Source organism: Anomalospiza imberbis, chromosome 1 (genome assembly GCF_031753505.1).
Source record: "Anomalospiza imberbis isolate Cuckoo-Finch-1a 21T00152 chromosome 1, ASM3175350v1, whole genome shotgun sequence".
Taxonomy (NCBI): domain Eukaryota; kingdom Metazoa; phylum Chordata; class Aves; order Passeriformes; family Viduidae; genus Anomalospiza; species Anomalospiza imberbis.
Genome location: NC_089681.1, coordinates 142,505,161 through 142,522,505, shown reverse-complemented (window position 1 = coordinate 142,522,505; position 17,345 = coordinate 142,505,161). Strand labels below are relative to the sequence as shown.

General features: G+C 36.3%; 1 protein-coding gene across 4 annotated transcripts in view; it reads right to left on the bottom strand.

Annotated features, from left to right (window-relative positions):
• VIPR2 (vasoactive intestinal peptide receptor 2) overlaps window positions 1–17,345 on the bottom strand; it is an 80,062-nt gene that overhangs the window by 20,349 nt on the left and 42,368 nt on the right. For all 4 annotated transcript variants that reach the window (XM_068174272.1, XM_068174290.1, XM_068174282.1 and 1 more), the window contains 2 exons: window positions 10,983–11,090; window positions 7,200–7,297 (listed from right to left, as the gene is read on the bottom strand). In XM_068174272.1, the coding sequence (XP_068030373.1) occupies window positions 7,200–7,297; window positions 10,983–11,090 (206 nt within the window). The remainder of the gene's footprint in view (window positions 1–7,199; window positions 7,298–10,982; window positions 11,091–17,345) is intronic.

Sequence of the window (17,345 nt, the reverse complement as noted above, 5' to 3'; positions counted from 1 at the left end):
CTGCTGCACATGAAGTGACTCTGTCACTTCGCCCTGCTAGGGAGAGCAGAAGAGATTGTCTTCTGCCAGAACAAACCATGCTATTTCATGTAATGTTTCTGGCATTCTGTACACACACATGACCCCTACAACAAATAGCCTGGCTAAAACCAAAAGAAGAACCCTGTGCAGTTTTAGCCCAGCAAACAGCTGCTGGTATCAGCAGCACTGAGTCTCTCTGCTGGCCATTCCTTGGCCAAACAGATGAATGTGAAATAACTGCATGGAACTACGTCAGGATTGAAGTCAATCAGCCAAGAGTGCTTGGGCATTACCTTAATAATGATCATGGTCATTTTACTCAAGCTAAGCATGAGAAAATAAGAAATAATTACACAGTTGAAATTATTTTATCATATGATAATAATTATCCTTATTATACACTTGAAATGGTAGAAAATAACACCTTTCCCTTTTTCACTGACATTTTAGTGGTTTAGTTTTATAAGGGACAGAAATCTTACATGCTACTGGTAAATTTTTCTACTGGTCAAAAAATTAACCCTGTGTCTCAAACTGTTGCAAAGGTAAGTAAACACTAACCCATTTTAATCCATCAAAAATTACAATGATTCAAATTCATATATTTTGATTTTCCAAAAAAATTTAGATGATTAGAATGCTTTAGATTATTAACATGAAGCACTTTATCAGACTCAGCACCAAAGATGATGCAATCATACTGCTCCTTATATTTCTTGTATGAACATAAAAGATGTGTCTTAATTTGCCTGTAAGACCTCTATAACTCCTAGTGACTCTCCAAAAAAAAAAAAAAAAACCCAAAAAACTTAGTAAAAGGTGTTCTCAAATTATATGTCAGTTAAACACAGAAACTCTGTATAGACAAAGAATTAAATTCCACATTGTGCTGTGGCAATTGAAGACCAGGAAATACATTAGGCTCATATTGACCTAATCACAGCTATTAAATATTTGTCACTCATCTGTATTTAATCCAGTACCCTTTAGAAACAAACTCTTTGTATGTTATTGTTGCAAAAGAAACAGGCAAAGCAATGCCAAATCTGATAGCACAAAAAACCAGTGACTTTTATACAAAATGAGATGTCTTATTTATTTCTTACTGCTCTGTGTGAACAGTAATTACTCATGTCTCAAGTAACATTTAGCTTTAACCTCTAAACTTAAAATATAAATGTGCAAGATTGTCAGGAATAAAATGACTGCAACAAAGGTATGGATTGACCAAAAGAGAATTTCCGAAATTATATTTTCAACATATTTTAGCACAGAAAAAATATTATAACCCCTTCAGATTTTATAGCTCTTTTCAAAGGAAAAACTGATTCAAGTTATACACATGAAATTGAAATCCCATTATGAAATTGAAATGACATGAACTTTTCTGCAGGTCTAACAAAATCAGAACATAGTAATAACAACTGGCCTCTGCAAAATATTCACAGGATTATTTAAGAAATACTGATTCCAAAAATGAAATAAACTATTTATTTTTAAACCTCTGAGGAAAACATTAAAATTACAACCACTAAACCAAAGTCATTAGGTGGTTAGGCACAGGAAAAAAAAATCAGTGGCTTATGATTTTCAGGAAAAAAAACCAATGGAAATGGTTATAGGAAGTGTAAATGTTTCCTAAAGAGCTAATCCTAAAATGTTTCCTCTTTTTTTTGCGGCTACGTAACATTAATAAGTTTTAAAAGGGCACAAACCACCACGCATAAAATCAAATTGGATTAGTACAAGTTTGTCTAATTAGTCTTAACTTCAGTAAATTTTTTGTAAAGTGTGCCTATTTTAGGCACACTTGTAGTTCGTTTTCTTAGAAAAGACACCTGGTTCTGCTAATGCTTCCTCTAAATTTAGTTTCATGTTATTTTTACTCAGTTCAGGAGACAGAATTCTTCTGTTTATTTACAAAATAGCACAGAAGAGCAGAGACACTTCCTAGGCAAAGCTGACAGTCACCGGCAGAGCTCCCAGCCTCAGCCTTGGTTTTGGAAGGACCTCTAGGGGTGAGAAGGCACCTCAGTGCTGAAGGAGAAAACACTGCAGAGAGTTAAGGGCTTGATTCTTTGTCCAAAAGTTTTGCTGTTGACCAGAAATCACCCTTAACGTAAAAGAAAAGCCCTCAACTTTTTATTCATTTCATTCAGAAATACAATTTATCATTGCTAAGGAATATATGACCATTACCATCCCAACTGACTCTTCATTTTGTTTATTCCGTGGGCTAATATAATCCTGTAATACTGCATCTAGGAGTTTCCTCTTTACAGATATAATGATTTGCAACTGTATTACAATTTGTGATCCTAAATCTTCATGATCCATGTGTCAATATTTGAATATTTCATAATATTTGAATATTCATATTCAAACATATCAGAAAATCTTAAACTGTACAATGTAAAACAAGAACTGGGCCTAGCAAATGAGTTCAGTGCCTTAGAAACACTGAAATGAGCAAAGGTAAACAGAAATGGAGTAAGGAACCCTAGTTCTTCTGCAAAATTAACTTCAACAAGGCAGTAGCCATTTTAAAAATCCTGTACTCATACAAGAATAAATATAAACTGAGATAAAGAGATGGATTACATGTTGTGGAAAATTTAATTCTCTCTTATAGGATACTTCTAGACATTTTAAAGTTATGTATGTAGAGAAGAACAGAATTTACTGAAAGACATGTAATAAAATTGGTATTCCTCATGGTATTTAATAATCTTTACACAAGTAATTAATGATATCCTTTTTCAGGCATTTTTCCTTCAATTCATTTTGAGCCTGAATACCACCCAGAAAAAAGATGAGATCAGCATTGCCATAAGTATCTCTTAGTAATAGTGGCATCATTAATTTTAATTATGTCAGTCAGAATGTCTTCTTATTCAAAGTTCCCTAACCATAATGGGAGAGATGACAACATTGTAAATGCACAAATTTCCACATATTCCTGTGTAAACATGTATCAGCAGATGAATCTGTGAATGTGAACACTCGTGTACTGGAATTAAGCAGTTTATTAATATTCTGCAATTAAAGCAAATTCCCTCTGTGCTCTACAAGAGAGAATATCAGCTAATATTCAGTCCTAGCCGACATCTACAACACTAGCCCTCACTTGAAGGGAGGAAGATTTTATTTTAAGGAATACTGGTCTCTTAATCACACCTCGTGGAAAAATATGAATGAAAAATGCAGCATAACATAAATTTAGCATGACTTACAGGCACAAGGAAACACATTGGTGTGTCAGATTTTGGTGAGAGGCAAAGATTCAATTTAGACTCACTGCAAACAATGCATTATTCCAGAGCAATGATCCCCTCCACAGACAGCAGCAATGCATCTGTTTTCTGAGGGCAGCTACAGCCAAGGCACCGCTCGTGTCACTGCCTGTACTGCCTCAGCTGCCCTTGTCTGGGAGCTGCTTCTGCTGCTCATCCAGGGTGATGAGAACACTCCAGGAATTGGGCAAATGGGGATGCTTTTTCCATGGATGGTGCTTCTACTAAAGGCACAAGCTGCAACAGTGTCAGCACACTTAATAGCCCTGAGGATCTCTCTCTCCAGGAATTTCTCTTCGTATGACACTACACATTCAAACCTCACAGCCTGAAACTTGTATATAGTGGGGTTTTTGTGTGATCCTATAAATCCTGGGCCAATTCACAGTAAGATCAGACAAAGCTGTATTAACTGATGCAGCCATTATTTTAAATAAAGTGGGCACGTTTCAGTGCTTTACATTCACCAGACATCTTGCTGTATATGGATAATGCTGACACAGCGTTTAATGCATTCCGACAACAGCAAGGACATATCTCCAGCTCGTTCAGTCTAGGTAGAAGATGTCAAAGTATTGTCAAGGAAAGTGACAAGTATTGTCACTGCAGTGAGGCTTGAGTTTGGTTAACACACCTTGACGTGTGTTTGTAGCATGGTCAAATCAAGCTTGCTTTTTTTTGTTGCTTGTGTGTTGTACTGCCATGAGCTCCACAGAAAGATAAAATGGAAAAAAAAATTTACTTATCTGAATACCTAAGATGAACCTAAAACGTGATCTTGAAGATTAGCAGTAACTAGTTTACTTAAAGAAAAAGGTCTGGAAGCATATAATTGTAGTAAGTACAACATCTACAACATATAATAAAGGTTTAGATATACACTTTGATGCCATAACATAAAAATATTTTGTTCAGACATTATCATTGTCATACTTTAACACCAGTGGCAAGAAAACATCACACAACCACCCCTTCCCTCCTTCTCCTGCCATGGGGTGGGGAGGACAACTGGGAAGAAGGGAAAACCTGGGTTGGGATAAGAAGACAAGTGATGCCCAACTCCATTGCTCAGCACTGACTGATGCCCAGCCCGTTCTGAGCACACCCTGACAGCTCCCAGCCAGCTCCTCCTGGTTTATACACAGGACATGACATTCTGTGCTGGGGAATGTCCCTCTGGCCAGGTGGGCTCAGCTGTCCTGGCCATGCTCCCTCCCAGATCCTTGTGCACCTGCTCACTGGCAGAGCATGGGAAGCTGAGAAGTCCTTGACTTAGGGTAAGCACTACTTAGCAACAGCAAACCACCAGTATAATCAAACTGTACCAAATAATCAACATTATTCTCACACTAAAATCAAAACACAGCCCTGTACCAGCTACTAGGAAGAAAGTTAACTCTATCCCAGCTGAATCCAGGGCAGTCATATTTATCAAATTGATTTCCCATTTATAATGGCAAGAGCAGTAAAGAACACTAAGATCTAACATAGAATAATCCAAGGGTTTTGTATCAAGCAGTTACAGTTAATTTCAAAATGTTAAGCAAATAGTTTCTTTTTATAGACCCTGCTAATATATCATTAAAATGGAATAAAAATGAAACATTTAAATTTGAATATAAAAATCAATAGAAACTGTGGAAGCATGCAAGATCTTTCAGTAAGGAAATAAGAGGTGACATGTTTATGCTATTTTTTAATAAGCTTCCTCATTTCAGTGCATTTTTAAGCATAGCAATTTGGTACCTGTTAATAAATTATTCAGTATTTGCTCACAGATCTTTATCATTTAAACCTTCTCTAGAATATTCAAAGCTGCCCACATTTAATGCATATCTGCAGAGAGATATATGCTTGTGCATATATATATACAATATCTAGAATATGTACAGAAATAAACCCCCTTTAGATTAAAAAGTCTGTGTCTTAAAAAACAGAAAAAAAACCCCACAGGAATAAATACTTGATTGGATCTATAATAGAAATTCATTCAGCAGTGAAGATGCAGGCACCAAATTTACACCAAAGACAGTTTCTACTCCTCTAACATTGTCCTCACAGCAAAACATAAAAAAAAAAAAAACACTTAGGACTCACTCTAGAAAAACTACTTTGCCACCTTCCCTAAAATATTAGTTAATGTAATTTTGAGGTCAGTCTCATGTACTTCATACCCCATACTGCAGAGCATGTTGCGTGACATTTTTTATGCCTGGAATACTCAGTATCTAAACATTAGGACTTTATTTTTAGTTCTCATAGTTGAAATATTAGATTTTAAAAAAAAAACCATCGAACTATACTGATTTATGATGAGTAAAGGTTTTGGTTTGAGGGGCTACCATCGAGCACCAAGATCTGAATTCAAGAAAACATCTTTTGTGAAAACAAGTAGCTGATGCAGAACCTCAAATGCCTCCAGAAATCTCACTACTGCAAGATACTTGCATTTTTCTATTTTCTCTATGATTTATATTGTATGTATGATATTATATTGATTGTATGTTTGCCATTATTTTCTAGTACTTGCTTTCCACATCCCTCTCCTGATTTTCATCCTCACACTTTTATTATTTGCTTTTTTCAAGGCTTTTGCAAATGTTGCTGCTATATCCTATTTCAAGCTGTCTAGGTTAATCCCTGCAAGTATATTCAATTTGCATTTCATTCACCTCCTTCAGCTTACTAATGAATATGTCAAAAAAGAACTGCTTTTCTATCATACGAGTTCATCTTCTGTTTCTCACTACTTGAAATATTATATTTTGTTAATTTGAATTTTTATGTTTTGACCCATTTTCACACCACATGGCAATTCCTAGGTTGAGTGACAATGTTTAAAGTGGCTGTTTTAGCAGTAATACATGTGTGTTCCCAAGCTGTCAGATGACACAGATGTTTTAGAATTTGTCTTCAGAAAAGTTGGAAAAACAATATATTCTCTCAATTATTCTCTATTTTCAATGGCAGTATATGGTTGGGCTTTTGAATGCAGAAAAAAAAAGCCAAAACCTTCCTGCCTTGGCTGGAATACCAGGGCAGTTTTGCAAGCCAGACAGAACTGATCTGCAACAGCTATTCCACAGATACTAAAATCCAGGGAAAAAACCCAACTGGACAAGTATCTTTGTTCATGAGAGAACTTAATCCACTTTAGGTAATAACAGTTTTACTGACACTGCGAGCTCATCCTTATAAACAAACTCTCACTCTGTTAGCCTCAGCAGGAAAACAAACAGAAAATACAGAAAACATGATGGTAAAAACCCTTCCCTCAATAAAAAGAGATAGTATCTGCAAAGTGAACTAATTCAGTTTTCCATGCATACTGCATTCAGGATACCTTGATAGCTTTCTCAATAACTTACAACTGCTAGCACAATTTCAAGTCCAATATAAATCTGCCAATAACTCCAATGACCTAAATCAATTTTATTTTACTGATAACTTTAACACACAGCATCAACCAAGTTGTGCATGTAATATTAACGGATTATAACAGATTATTAGCATTAGGTTTTGAGATAACTTTTAAAAAACATTCTTTGGAAATAACAAACATTTAGAAATAACACAATGCAAAACATATGGTGCACCAGCTGAGTAGCACTGAAATATTAGATATACAGATGCTTCACTGCAATTACCAACTGTTTATAGCCTTAAGTTTCAAACAGTTACCGAGTTCTAGATTCCTGATTTTATCTCATTAGACAACTGCAATCCAAGCGTACTGCAATCAGTGCTACGAAAAATTATTACAGATTTTCATTAATCTCATTTTTATTCAGTCTGAGTAAAATGGGGTTTATTTAGAAGCAGAATGTATCTGATAGCTGTACTGAACACCATCATCTAAATAAGTAGAAAAAGTATTTTTCCTACCTTATAATCATCTTCGTAGTCATTATATCCACAAGTACTTAAGATGTCAGGAAATATATCCGACCATCCATTACTCGTACAATTTTTGCTAATGTTTCCTGTAAAGCAAAATTAGAGAGTTTAAATCAGAAAGATTCAAAACTCTCCTCATCAATGACTCCTTAGACAATCTAACTGTGTCATTAGCTGGTCACAACCTAGCTCTTTTTCCTTTGTTTCCTAGGACTCAACCCAGCCATTTCCTTTCATGCTCTTTTCATTCATATTACTTTGGCTTTTACTCTTGCTTGGAGTTACCTTTGCACTACAGGAAAACAGAAGTAAACCCGAGACTTTTCCTTTGGTATAACAGCTATTTCTGTTACACATCTGCAAAAGCCTAAACGGTTCTGCTGTTTTATTTAAAATACTCAGAAGGAAGCCATACACTTCCCTCTGTAAAGGGGCTATTTGTAGGTAATTTGAAAGAAAAGTAATTTCAGTGAGTATTGTTCTAAGCTCCTATTTAAGCCTTCTGAGAAGCCAATATTGAGGAATCTACTGAAGACTTACAAAAGCTCTTAGACATTGAGGTGATGACTTACTGCTACAGCAAATGTTGCTAAGACTGGTAATTAAGTTTAAAGGACAAATTATGTCATAGACTGAAGAATGAGGTAAAGATGCATGCTGAATTTCACTCTTTGAACCAATATTGAAACAATGTCGTACAGGGAATGTACAGGACATGTGGAAGTATGGTTGGAAAGGAATTTGGAACATTTATTAATTTCAGAAAGTTTCTGTTTGGAGATGACAGAAAAAGTTGTCTCTTTCCAGAGTTGACGTCACACAGATGAGATGGGGGCAACCCATAATTCTGCTTCTTAATCTAATTAAAATGAATTAATTTTCATGCAATAGGGAACAATTTCAAGAAGGCAAAACAGAAAAGCCTGATGTCAGACTAAAGAATAGTCATCATATTTATTATAACTTACTCTTACAATGTAAATTCATACCCAACTTCCCCTCGCATTTCTTAGAGCAATTTGTATATCTATGATACTTGAAATCTATACTAATATACTGCTTTGGTTTGGAGTTTACCACTGGTCTATAATTGACTTAAAGGTGCCTGGTTTTCACCATAGAAAAATACATTTATGTGCCATAGGTCAGTGTTGGTCAAGAATAACCAAACTTGTTTATATACACTCCAAACTAAAACTTTTGAGATCTTTATTTTGTTGACTGGTTACTGGAATTTCTTCTTTGTATAAAGTCTTCAGTGGAAAGTTGTAAATATCCCATAAGTGGTTCGCCAGCCAACAACCAAATCTTTCCAGCTAATAAAAAGGCCTTGACCTGAACCCACAGTCTCCTCAAACAACAGGACCACTTTTGCCATTTGGCATAGAAGTGACATTTTTAAAAGAAAATGTAACCTATTTATACACTGTGAAGAGTCTTCACTTTAAAAGTACATCAAGAGTCTCAGACAAGGCAGAGCAGAGGAATGTGTTAACAGAACCACAACTACGTCAAAGCCAGTTTTGCAAGAAAAAACTCAATGTACTCAAGACGCTGAAGTATTTTTTACTTCAAATACTGCAATACCTTCTAACCTAAAGAGAGCTGGGCAATATTCTGTGGAAGGCAATGTTTATTTCTACACCATCTCTTCATGCAATTAAATATTTCAGATGGCAACCTTATGTAAAACCTATAACTTGACACACACATTTGAATAAAAACTTTACAGAATAATTTTCTGAGACTAATAAACTTGCAAAATACAGGAAAAACATTATAGGATAATATGATTGCTTTTACAGTAAAAATTCTTTTAATCAAAAGTTACTAAAATTCAATACAGAATTAATCATGTGGTATGCTTAAACTATAACATAGAGCACCACAGAAGAAATTTAGAGCCAGCTCTCCAAAAAGATGAGAAGATGAGAAGACAACTATTTATTAAAATTCACAATTTAAATTGGGAAATCCTTTAAGAAATTGATAGTATTTAAAAGCCTACTTGAGGTTTGGAATATTTGCATAAAAATAAAGTAGTCTAAATCATCTTGAAGTAGAATTTGAACTCCTCTTAAACACTAAAAGCTAAAACATATATCTCACAAATCTGGCTAAATAAAAAGAGTGAAATCTCTTGTTTGAAGGTATTTTCATAATTTTCCACCATAAGAATGAAGTTTATTTGTAATGTGCTGTGTATGAATTAAATAAATTACATATTCCTGAGCATAATCAACTTATGAAAGTATCAAGATGCTTCGTTAGCTCTTAATTGAATCAACTATGCAAAATGTTTGTTGTCTTCCTTCTCTGAAATTTTAGAAAGACAAGGGTTAAAAAACACTCCTAAGTGAACAGGAACCTCTAAAAATCAACCCCATTAGTTCCACAAGCAGGAAGTAAACAGGTAGCTATGAAAAAAAGCTGGATCTGGGAAAATTATAGCAAACTACAAAATGAAGAAATATTTCAGTCTTGCTGACACCATGGTGAAGTGAGATAGGGTTGTAATGCACTGTGAAGGTTTCAGACGTAAATATTTATTGCTGTTGTTCTATAGTAAAATTAAAATGTTGTAATATAACTAAGGTTTGTGAAATAAAGTCCAGAGAGAGTGTGCATGCTCTAGCTTTTGGCAAATAGACAAAAGCAGTGTGATTTAATTCAGATTTTGAATTTTTGATATTTATTAGTTTGCCTTGTCTCATGAAAACACATTATTATCTTCGTTTGAGTAATTTGAAAAGTTTTATAGATTTCACAATATTTAGTGATGATTACACATACTTTCCCCTTTACAAACTGTTTAGACTATCCATGATAAACTAATCAAGATTCACCAGTTCCAGGAATGAAAACCTTTGCTCATCTGTAGATTGTTTTACTTATCTATTTTTTACTGGAATAAGACTTCTTCAACAATTTTGAGTCTAAAGGTATTTTAGTCATACCCCAAATTAACCTCTAATTTAAAAGTAATATTGTTAAAGCTCTCCACGGATACACCAACCCCTCTCCCCTCCCCCCAAAAAAGAATTACATAACTGTAGTAAGTTTTTCATCTTTCACCAGCTCTTCATGACAATGGTTTCCCACCTGAGCAATGGGGATAAGATTTTTTCAGCAGCATTTTGAGATACATGTGAAATACTCTGTGTGCATCACCTATTTTCAAAATCCCACTTAAATTCCACAGGGCAAAATATGATGTATTGACAAGATGGTGCAGAAGATGGGAGACTTAAACTAGTTAAATGTTTCAGCAGTCTGAGACACTGATGAGCTCTTTTCAAGTTCCATTAAAAAGAAGAATAAAAGGTTTCATAATAACTACCTTAAATTGCAATAGCAGTAATTTTAGGTATTATCTGTTAATGTGGGCCCTTTATTCTCGTGATGGCAAGGCAGAGCTCCCCTCCTGAGACACAGAGGGGATAACCTACATGTGGCCTGCTGACAACTGTTAGAGATGTCAGTCAGGCTCAGCTGCCTTAATAATTAACAAAATAAATCAAAAAAGAGCAAGCAATGTCGGCAGCTTTGGTGAGTATCACTGTATCAGAAATATATTTAGTATCCAACTCAAAGAACACCAAATAGAACACAAAGATGATAATTTGGTCTTTTCATGGTGTATCCTTAACAGCTCTGACAAGAATTTCAAATCTACAAAGAAAATTAAACCTGCAAATAAACCATTTTTAGCACATTATGTTACAGAAGACCAGAGAGAAGCCAGTAAAAATACACCTTAAAATAAAATACCTGGTTTGCCAGAAAAAAGGCTAAATACTTTTGGACAAGGGACAGTGACAGTCTCTCCAATCTTCGCAGGCCGCCAACAGGTGATATTATCCCAAACTCCAACACATCCTGAAACAAAACCAGCGTTAACAGACTAGAAAGCTGGGTTTACCTTATAAAGACCTGGTGAAAGCTTTGGACAAGTGGTTCAAAAAATATTAGACTCCTTCAAGAGAGCTGCAAAGATGATATTTTCCATGAAAACTTTAAAGGAATCATAAGAGTGCTGATTAACCAGCCAGTTTTTAGGTCAGTTAATACTTTATTTGGAAAATGTCTCATTAAAACAATGTCATTGTGATGTGAGGATGCTAAGGAAAAATAAGAAAGATTAAAAAGTAGCTCCTGAGCATTGATACGGATTATTAAGAATTGTAACATTTTGAGAATTTCCTAATCACAGTTAAAATGGAGTTTTCTATCAAGCAGATTGAACATCTCAGATAAATATGTCAGTAGGTCATTGGACTCAGCACCACATATGATAGGCATGCATTATGATTGGAGTGTGTTTGGAACAACAGGCATGGACTTACAGAATAATCTCTCACACTAAAAAACAGACATTTCAACAAAGAATGCTTTTATATATTGGTTTCAGGAAGGGCAGGGGGCCTTCAAATTTCAGAGTCATATTTTATAGTTACAGTAAATGCTTGTTCCAAAGAGAAAGTACCTTAATAGAGCTTTGCCCATGTTGATATCCATATCAATGTGGCTCAAAGGCTGTATCTTGTGAATGAGTATAAATCTTCCTATAGCTGCTATAGGCATTTGGCTCAATCATGCCCTGTTTAAAGGTGTCTGTTTATAATGCATATCTTCTAAGCTAAGCAAAGAGCTATGAAAGTTTGTCAACACGAGCCTTGAAGGACAAAGAAGTAAGGAAATTATCTCAGTTCAAGTTATTTAAAAAAAAAGAAATCGTGCAAAATTCTGGGCATTTATGTCTTCAGATAAGGCAATTAAAAAATTTCATTTGTAATTAATATTAAAGACAGAAATCAAACTATTATACCACTGGTGCTATCTCCAGAATATTATTAGCAGTATAAGGGACAGTTTGTTCCTTTCAGCAGAGAACATAAAACTTGGATTGGGAACTGCTCACAGCCATATTATTCTTCAGAATATTTATAGTATTAGCAATTCATTATTAATTTATTCTGTGCTAGTGAGGTCATGCCCAAAATCAAGCCACATGAGTTAAATGAGACTTGAAAAGGAATATTTAGAAGCTCTATATTTGTATAAAAACTTTTTAGTGTGATTAAACTTGGACAGCTTGTGTTGACTTAAAATATGCAGCATCCTGCTTTCAAAGTTTTCAAAGTTTAAGTTACTTTCAAAGCACATGTAAACTAGGGAACCAAAGAATGTGTAACAGGACCAGCAACTGGATTTGTCCCAGGGCTATGTCCTAGCTGCAGCACGAAGGAAAGCCAGTGGCACAGTGTTCCCATGGGCCTTGCTTTCCTCTGGAAACATCCACCCAAGTGTGATAGCTGTGAGGGAGTCTCTGAGTGGCACAAGAACAAGGTTTGGAGATGATAAATTAAGAATAGAGGAGGATTATGGGGGAAATTCTGCATTTGATCACCAATTCCACAGAGCACTCTTCATACAGTTTCCCAAGGAAGTGCAATTCTCTAGAGGATTCACTTGCTTACGGGGATTAGGTCTTTCTTCACTCCTCATAGGATTGTACAGTTCTAAATGCAGCATCTGTTCTATATTCAGAAAGATTATGCCAAAAATAAGGGATTACTAAAAGGAACACTTCACAAAGTTTGTCTCCATGCGTAGATAATGTAATGCCTTATCCTTCACTGCCCTGTGTGCTGCATCAGCCTCTCTTGGCATTACCAACAGTATCCCTGAGAGATCTCTGATGGTGGCTTGGCCATCTGTACACAATTTCAGAGGTTTACACTGAGCAAGTCACCTTCAGAGCCTTTGAAATGGAATTTCAACATGCTGAGGTCCTTCCTGAGCTGCAGTTCTGGGTCAAAATCAAGCCCAAATCTCTATGATGCAGCACTAGAGCTTACTTAAAGTAAAAGAATGTTCACCTGAACCAATTCAGGTCATGCTTCCTCCCCAATTGATTTTAAACCAAAAACAACATCAATAACACGACATACAAGTAATCAGAAAGACAAAGAAACTATTTTCTTCATCTGCCAGCACTCAGAACTACAGTGACAAAATGAAATTATTTTGGCTTTGATTGATGGACTGCCTGAGCCAGCATAAACAAAGCCCTGGAGTACACAAGAATAATTATTATCTTGTAGGACCTCAGACATCTTTATTTCAATTGCATTTCTACTAACAGTGAGAGCCAAGATGAGTCATGAAACTGTTCATGCACACCCATGGAAGTTGACAACTTTCTGAAATTTTCCCTTTTGTTTAATCCACTCTTTTTAAAATGGTGGGTTTGTTACAGTAATTTGCAAACAGCTCACAGGCCTTTATAAATTTTTCCTATGCTGCTGTATATTGACTGGGCTAAGGTTTTGCCAAACAGGCAGCTGAACTGCATGGACTTCAGAGCTCCATTGCTATGTTTTCCACAGAAAATACTTAAAAATCTTATTCAAGTCTCAATTGCATGGAATACTATATAGAAAAATGGAAGTTCAAATTCTACTGCTACCGAAATCAATCAACACAATTTGTATCAATTCTCAAAGCTTGCTGGAAGGAACTCAGTATACAAGTTTCTGATGTCCAAAACATCACAAGTCACTAATGGTTTTTTCCTTTATTTTTCCTCAGTATTTTAGGACTTTACAGGCATCTATGGCCCAGGAGAGAGTGGCAGTGTTTCAGATTCCTCAAATCAAATGGATGAAGTAACACCAAAGACATTTCCTACATGTAGACTACATTTAAATGCAACATAAATCATGTGAGTGAAACTGAAGTGGCTGTCACCAGAACTCCAAGAGTATTAAGCCTTGGCTTATGTATATCTATGGGCTTTTTGATAATGGTACAGGACATCTGAGAAAACTGCTGAAATATCCTGGAGGCATTTACAGTCACTGAATGACTACAGTGGGCATCTGAAAACTGGTCTAGACTGAATGCTGAAATGGTATTACTGGTGTAATTACTGCTAGAATTACAACTAAACAGCAATGCATCTTCTGGGTTTTCAAATCACACCTTTCCTCATCGCCCCCTTCTTCCAATTACTACAGATTTTTAACAATATTGCATTCATATATCTTCTTTTTCTGTTTGGAAAACATACCCTTATGCAGAGGTGGGATACAATTAACTTGACTTCATCTTAAAACACACGAAATTAGGCCAGATTAATTGCTCCCAATGATTGCCTGTTTCTTTCCAGCCAACACAAAGCAGTCTATGGTGCTTTAAATACCACACTGCTGGGAAGTGAAGGTGTGGTAAATGCTATGTTATATGTTTCTCTTTTGCTACCTATGATATCTAACTTGATCCAACTTAGTATTCTCCTCTCTACTCTACAACTCTCTGTCCAGCCATTAATTCATTCAGTGTTAGGATTTCTGGACTGTCATCCATCACTGCATCACTCATAAAATCATTATTTAAAGTCTCATTTTTAGAAATTTTACCCATCTCTCACATATATAGGCCTGCTTCCTATTGTCTCTGAAGGATATTAATCAAGTCGCATTAAAAAGATTCATATTTTTAGGTTTAAATAAGCTTTTACATTTTAGTTCTGGTAACAATTTTACCAGTAAAATGATACTTTCTATAGTTAGCTTTCTATTTCTTTCTGTAGCTCACTTTTAAGGCAAAAGTTTAATTGCTTCAATGTTTATTTCCTATAATGTCTGTAATTTTTATTTATATTATTCTTAAAGTATTCTAAGTACCCAGATGTACTTCAATGTACATATTTTTTTTCTTTTATGTTCATTATTGGATTTAGTCTCCATGTTTTCACCGTGCTTCAGTAATTTCTCAAGTATTGAGTGTTTTTGTCCTTTCACTTTGATACGTACACATAAAAAGTCAGTTCAGCTTAGATTTGTGTTAGCTCCTCAACTTTTTCTGCTTGTCCACTATTATATTCTTTAGCTTTTTCTTTAACTGTTGGGCTGGTTCTGGCTGGGATAGAGTTAATTTTCTTCACGGCTGCTAATACGGGGCTGTGTTTTGGATTTGTGCTGAACAGTGGGTTTTTGCCTTCCCTATTAAACTGCCCTTTTCTCAACGCAAGAGTTTTCCAGCTTTTACCTTCCCAATTCTCTCCCCAGTCCTGCTGATGGGGGAGTGAGAGAGTGTCTGTGAGGGTCTGGGTTGATCTCTGGGGTTCAGCCATTAACAACTGTTAACAAAATGAGCAAAGGCAAAAAGAAAAAAGGTTCTTGATCCCCGATTCCATGGTGTGTAGAAGAACACTCCTGCAGCCTGCATAGAACAATCCCTTTTCAATTGCTTCATTTGCACCATTTATTTCTTGTGTTCTTCACAGAACATCCAAGGAAATAAGCAAACTTCCCTGCAAAACCTTTGCTCAGTGACTCGCCCAAAAGTCTCTTCTCCTGCTCCTCCGGAGGATGCTGCAGATGCTGTTGTCAACTAGTTTCAATGAGATCACTTACTTTATTTGAATCTTTGGTCTTTAATGCTTGTCATGCATTTGCAGATACTTCATAATTAAAGGAAACATAACAGACTATAAACTACATTTTGCTTCCCATTTTCTTCAGCTTACATAAGTGCTGCCACCCCATTTATCATCCTGCTTTTTGAGATCCAGTCTTTGAACAACAAGTTCACTTACCTACATGTGCTTCTTTGTCTATAAAAACATAAAACACTGGGGCTTGTGCTGGGAAATTTTGTTTATATATAGACACCTTTTATAAATATTTAACCACTAGGTGGCACTTTGTATTTGGATTTTAAAATTGTCACTTCCAAAAGACGTTTAGCATTTTTCAAAACTGTCTAGGCATGCATAAAACATGAAAAAAAACAACAGAGTGCTTTGAAAATGAGTCAGAATGTCGACAGCTAGCCTAGGGTTTATTTTTCAATGTTTTGATTTTTGTACTTGGCAGAGCAGGAGCCATCTCACCTCTTATGGGCAATGATTTCTAGACTGCAGATCTGTGTGCCACAGCATGGAACCTGGGTCACATGGGAATTATGAACATATATGGACTGACATTCCTTCTGCATTTTCACACAAGTGATAAAAAAGAAACCTCTTATGGGCAATGATTTCTAGACTGCAGATCTGTGTGCCACAGCATGGAACCTGGGCCACATGGGAATTATGAACATATATGGACTGACATTCCTTCTGCATTTTCACACAAGTGATAAAAAAGAAACGAAAAGCAGGTGCCGCACAAGTAGCAAGCTAGCAAACTGGGAGCAGAGCAGGACTGCTTAAGAGTGGGAATAGGAATGAGACAGTCCCAAAAAAGGCTACTGCTCCATGCTGCCTCACTGAGTGCATTTCCCACTTGCTTTTGCCTGGGCTCTGAGAGCACAAACAGGCTGTGGTGGGGCTGCAGCTGCCTTCCTCCTCCCCAGAGCCTCCTGTGCCTTCCTCTCCCCTGCCCTGCGCTGTGGCCCTGCCCAGCCATCCCAGAGCTCTGCCCAGCCCTGGTGCCCTGAGCTGGGCCCTGGCTCAGCTCTGCAGGCTGATGTCCCTGTCCCAGGGAGGTGACACCTGCCTGGGGCTGGAGCTGCCTGGACCTAGGGGGAAGGAGGTGCCAGACCCTGCCTGCCCAAAGCTCCTCTGCGTGGGGCTGCCTGCCTGCAGTCCTGTGACAATGCAAACAGTGGGGGCTAGGAGCAGCCCCAATTACTCAGAAACTCTGAGGAAACTCCATGTAAGGACGTTTAATTTCTAGTCAACAAACACTACTCGTAGACAGCAAACAGAAATTTGAAATTCTACAGTATACATCAGATTTAACTAGTTTAAACAGAATGATGAAACCATTAGAGTTTATTTCATATTAACCTAAAATATTTAAAGTTCATAGGTTCTTCAAACGCCAGTTCTATTACCAGGAGGGGCAAAAATATGGTTTCCAAGATTTCTAAGGGATTTCTGGATTTTAATGAAATTAAACACTCTAGAAGAAATGTCTTGTTTCCCTTTTGAAGAACAGTTTCCCTTTGGACAATCAAAAACCTATTGGCCAGTTTTATACTTAATGAAATTTACATATTTTTAGGGTACTGTGGGGAAATACGGAAGTTGCCAGCTAAAAAAGTCCCTCTCAAAAAAGAAAACAAACTTTCATCCAAATTTTCCAGGTAAATCCTGCTTTCCAATTACTCAAAATGTCC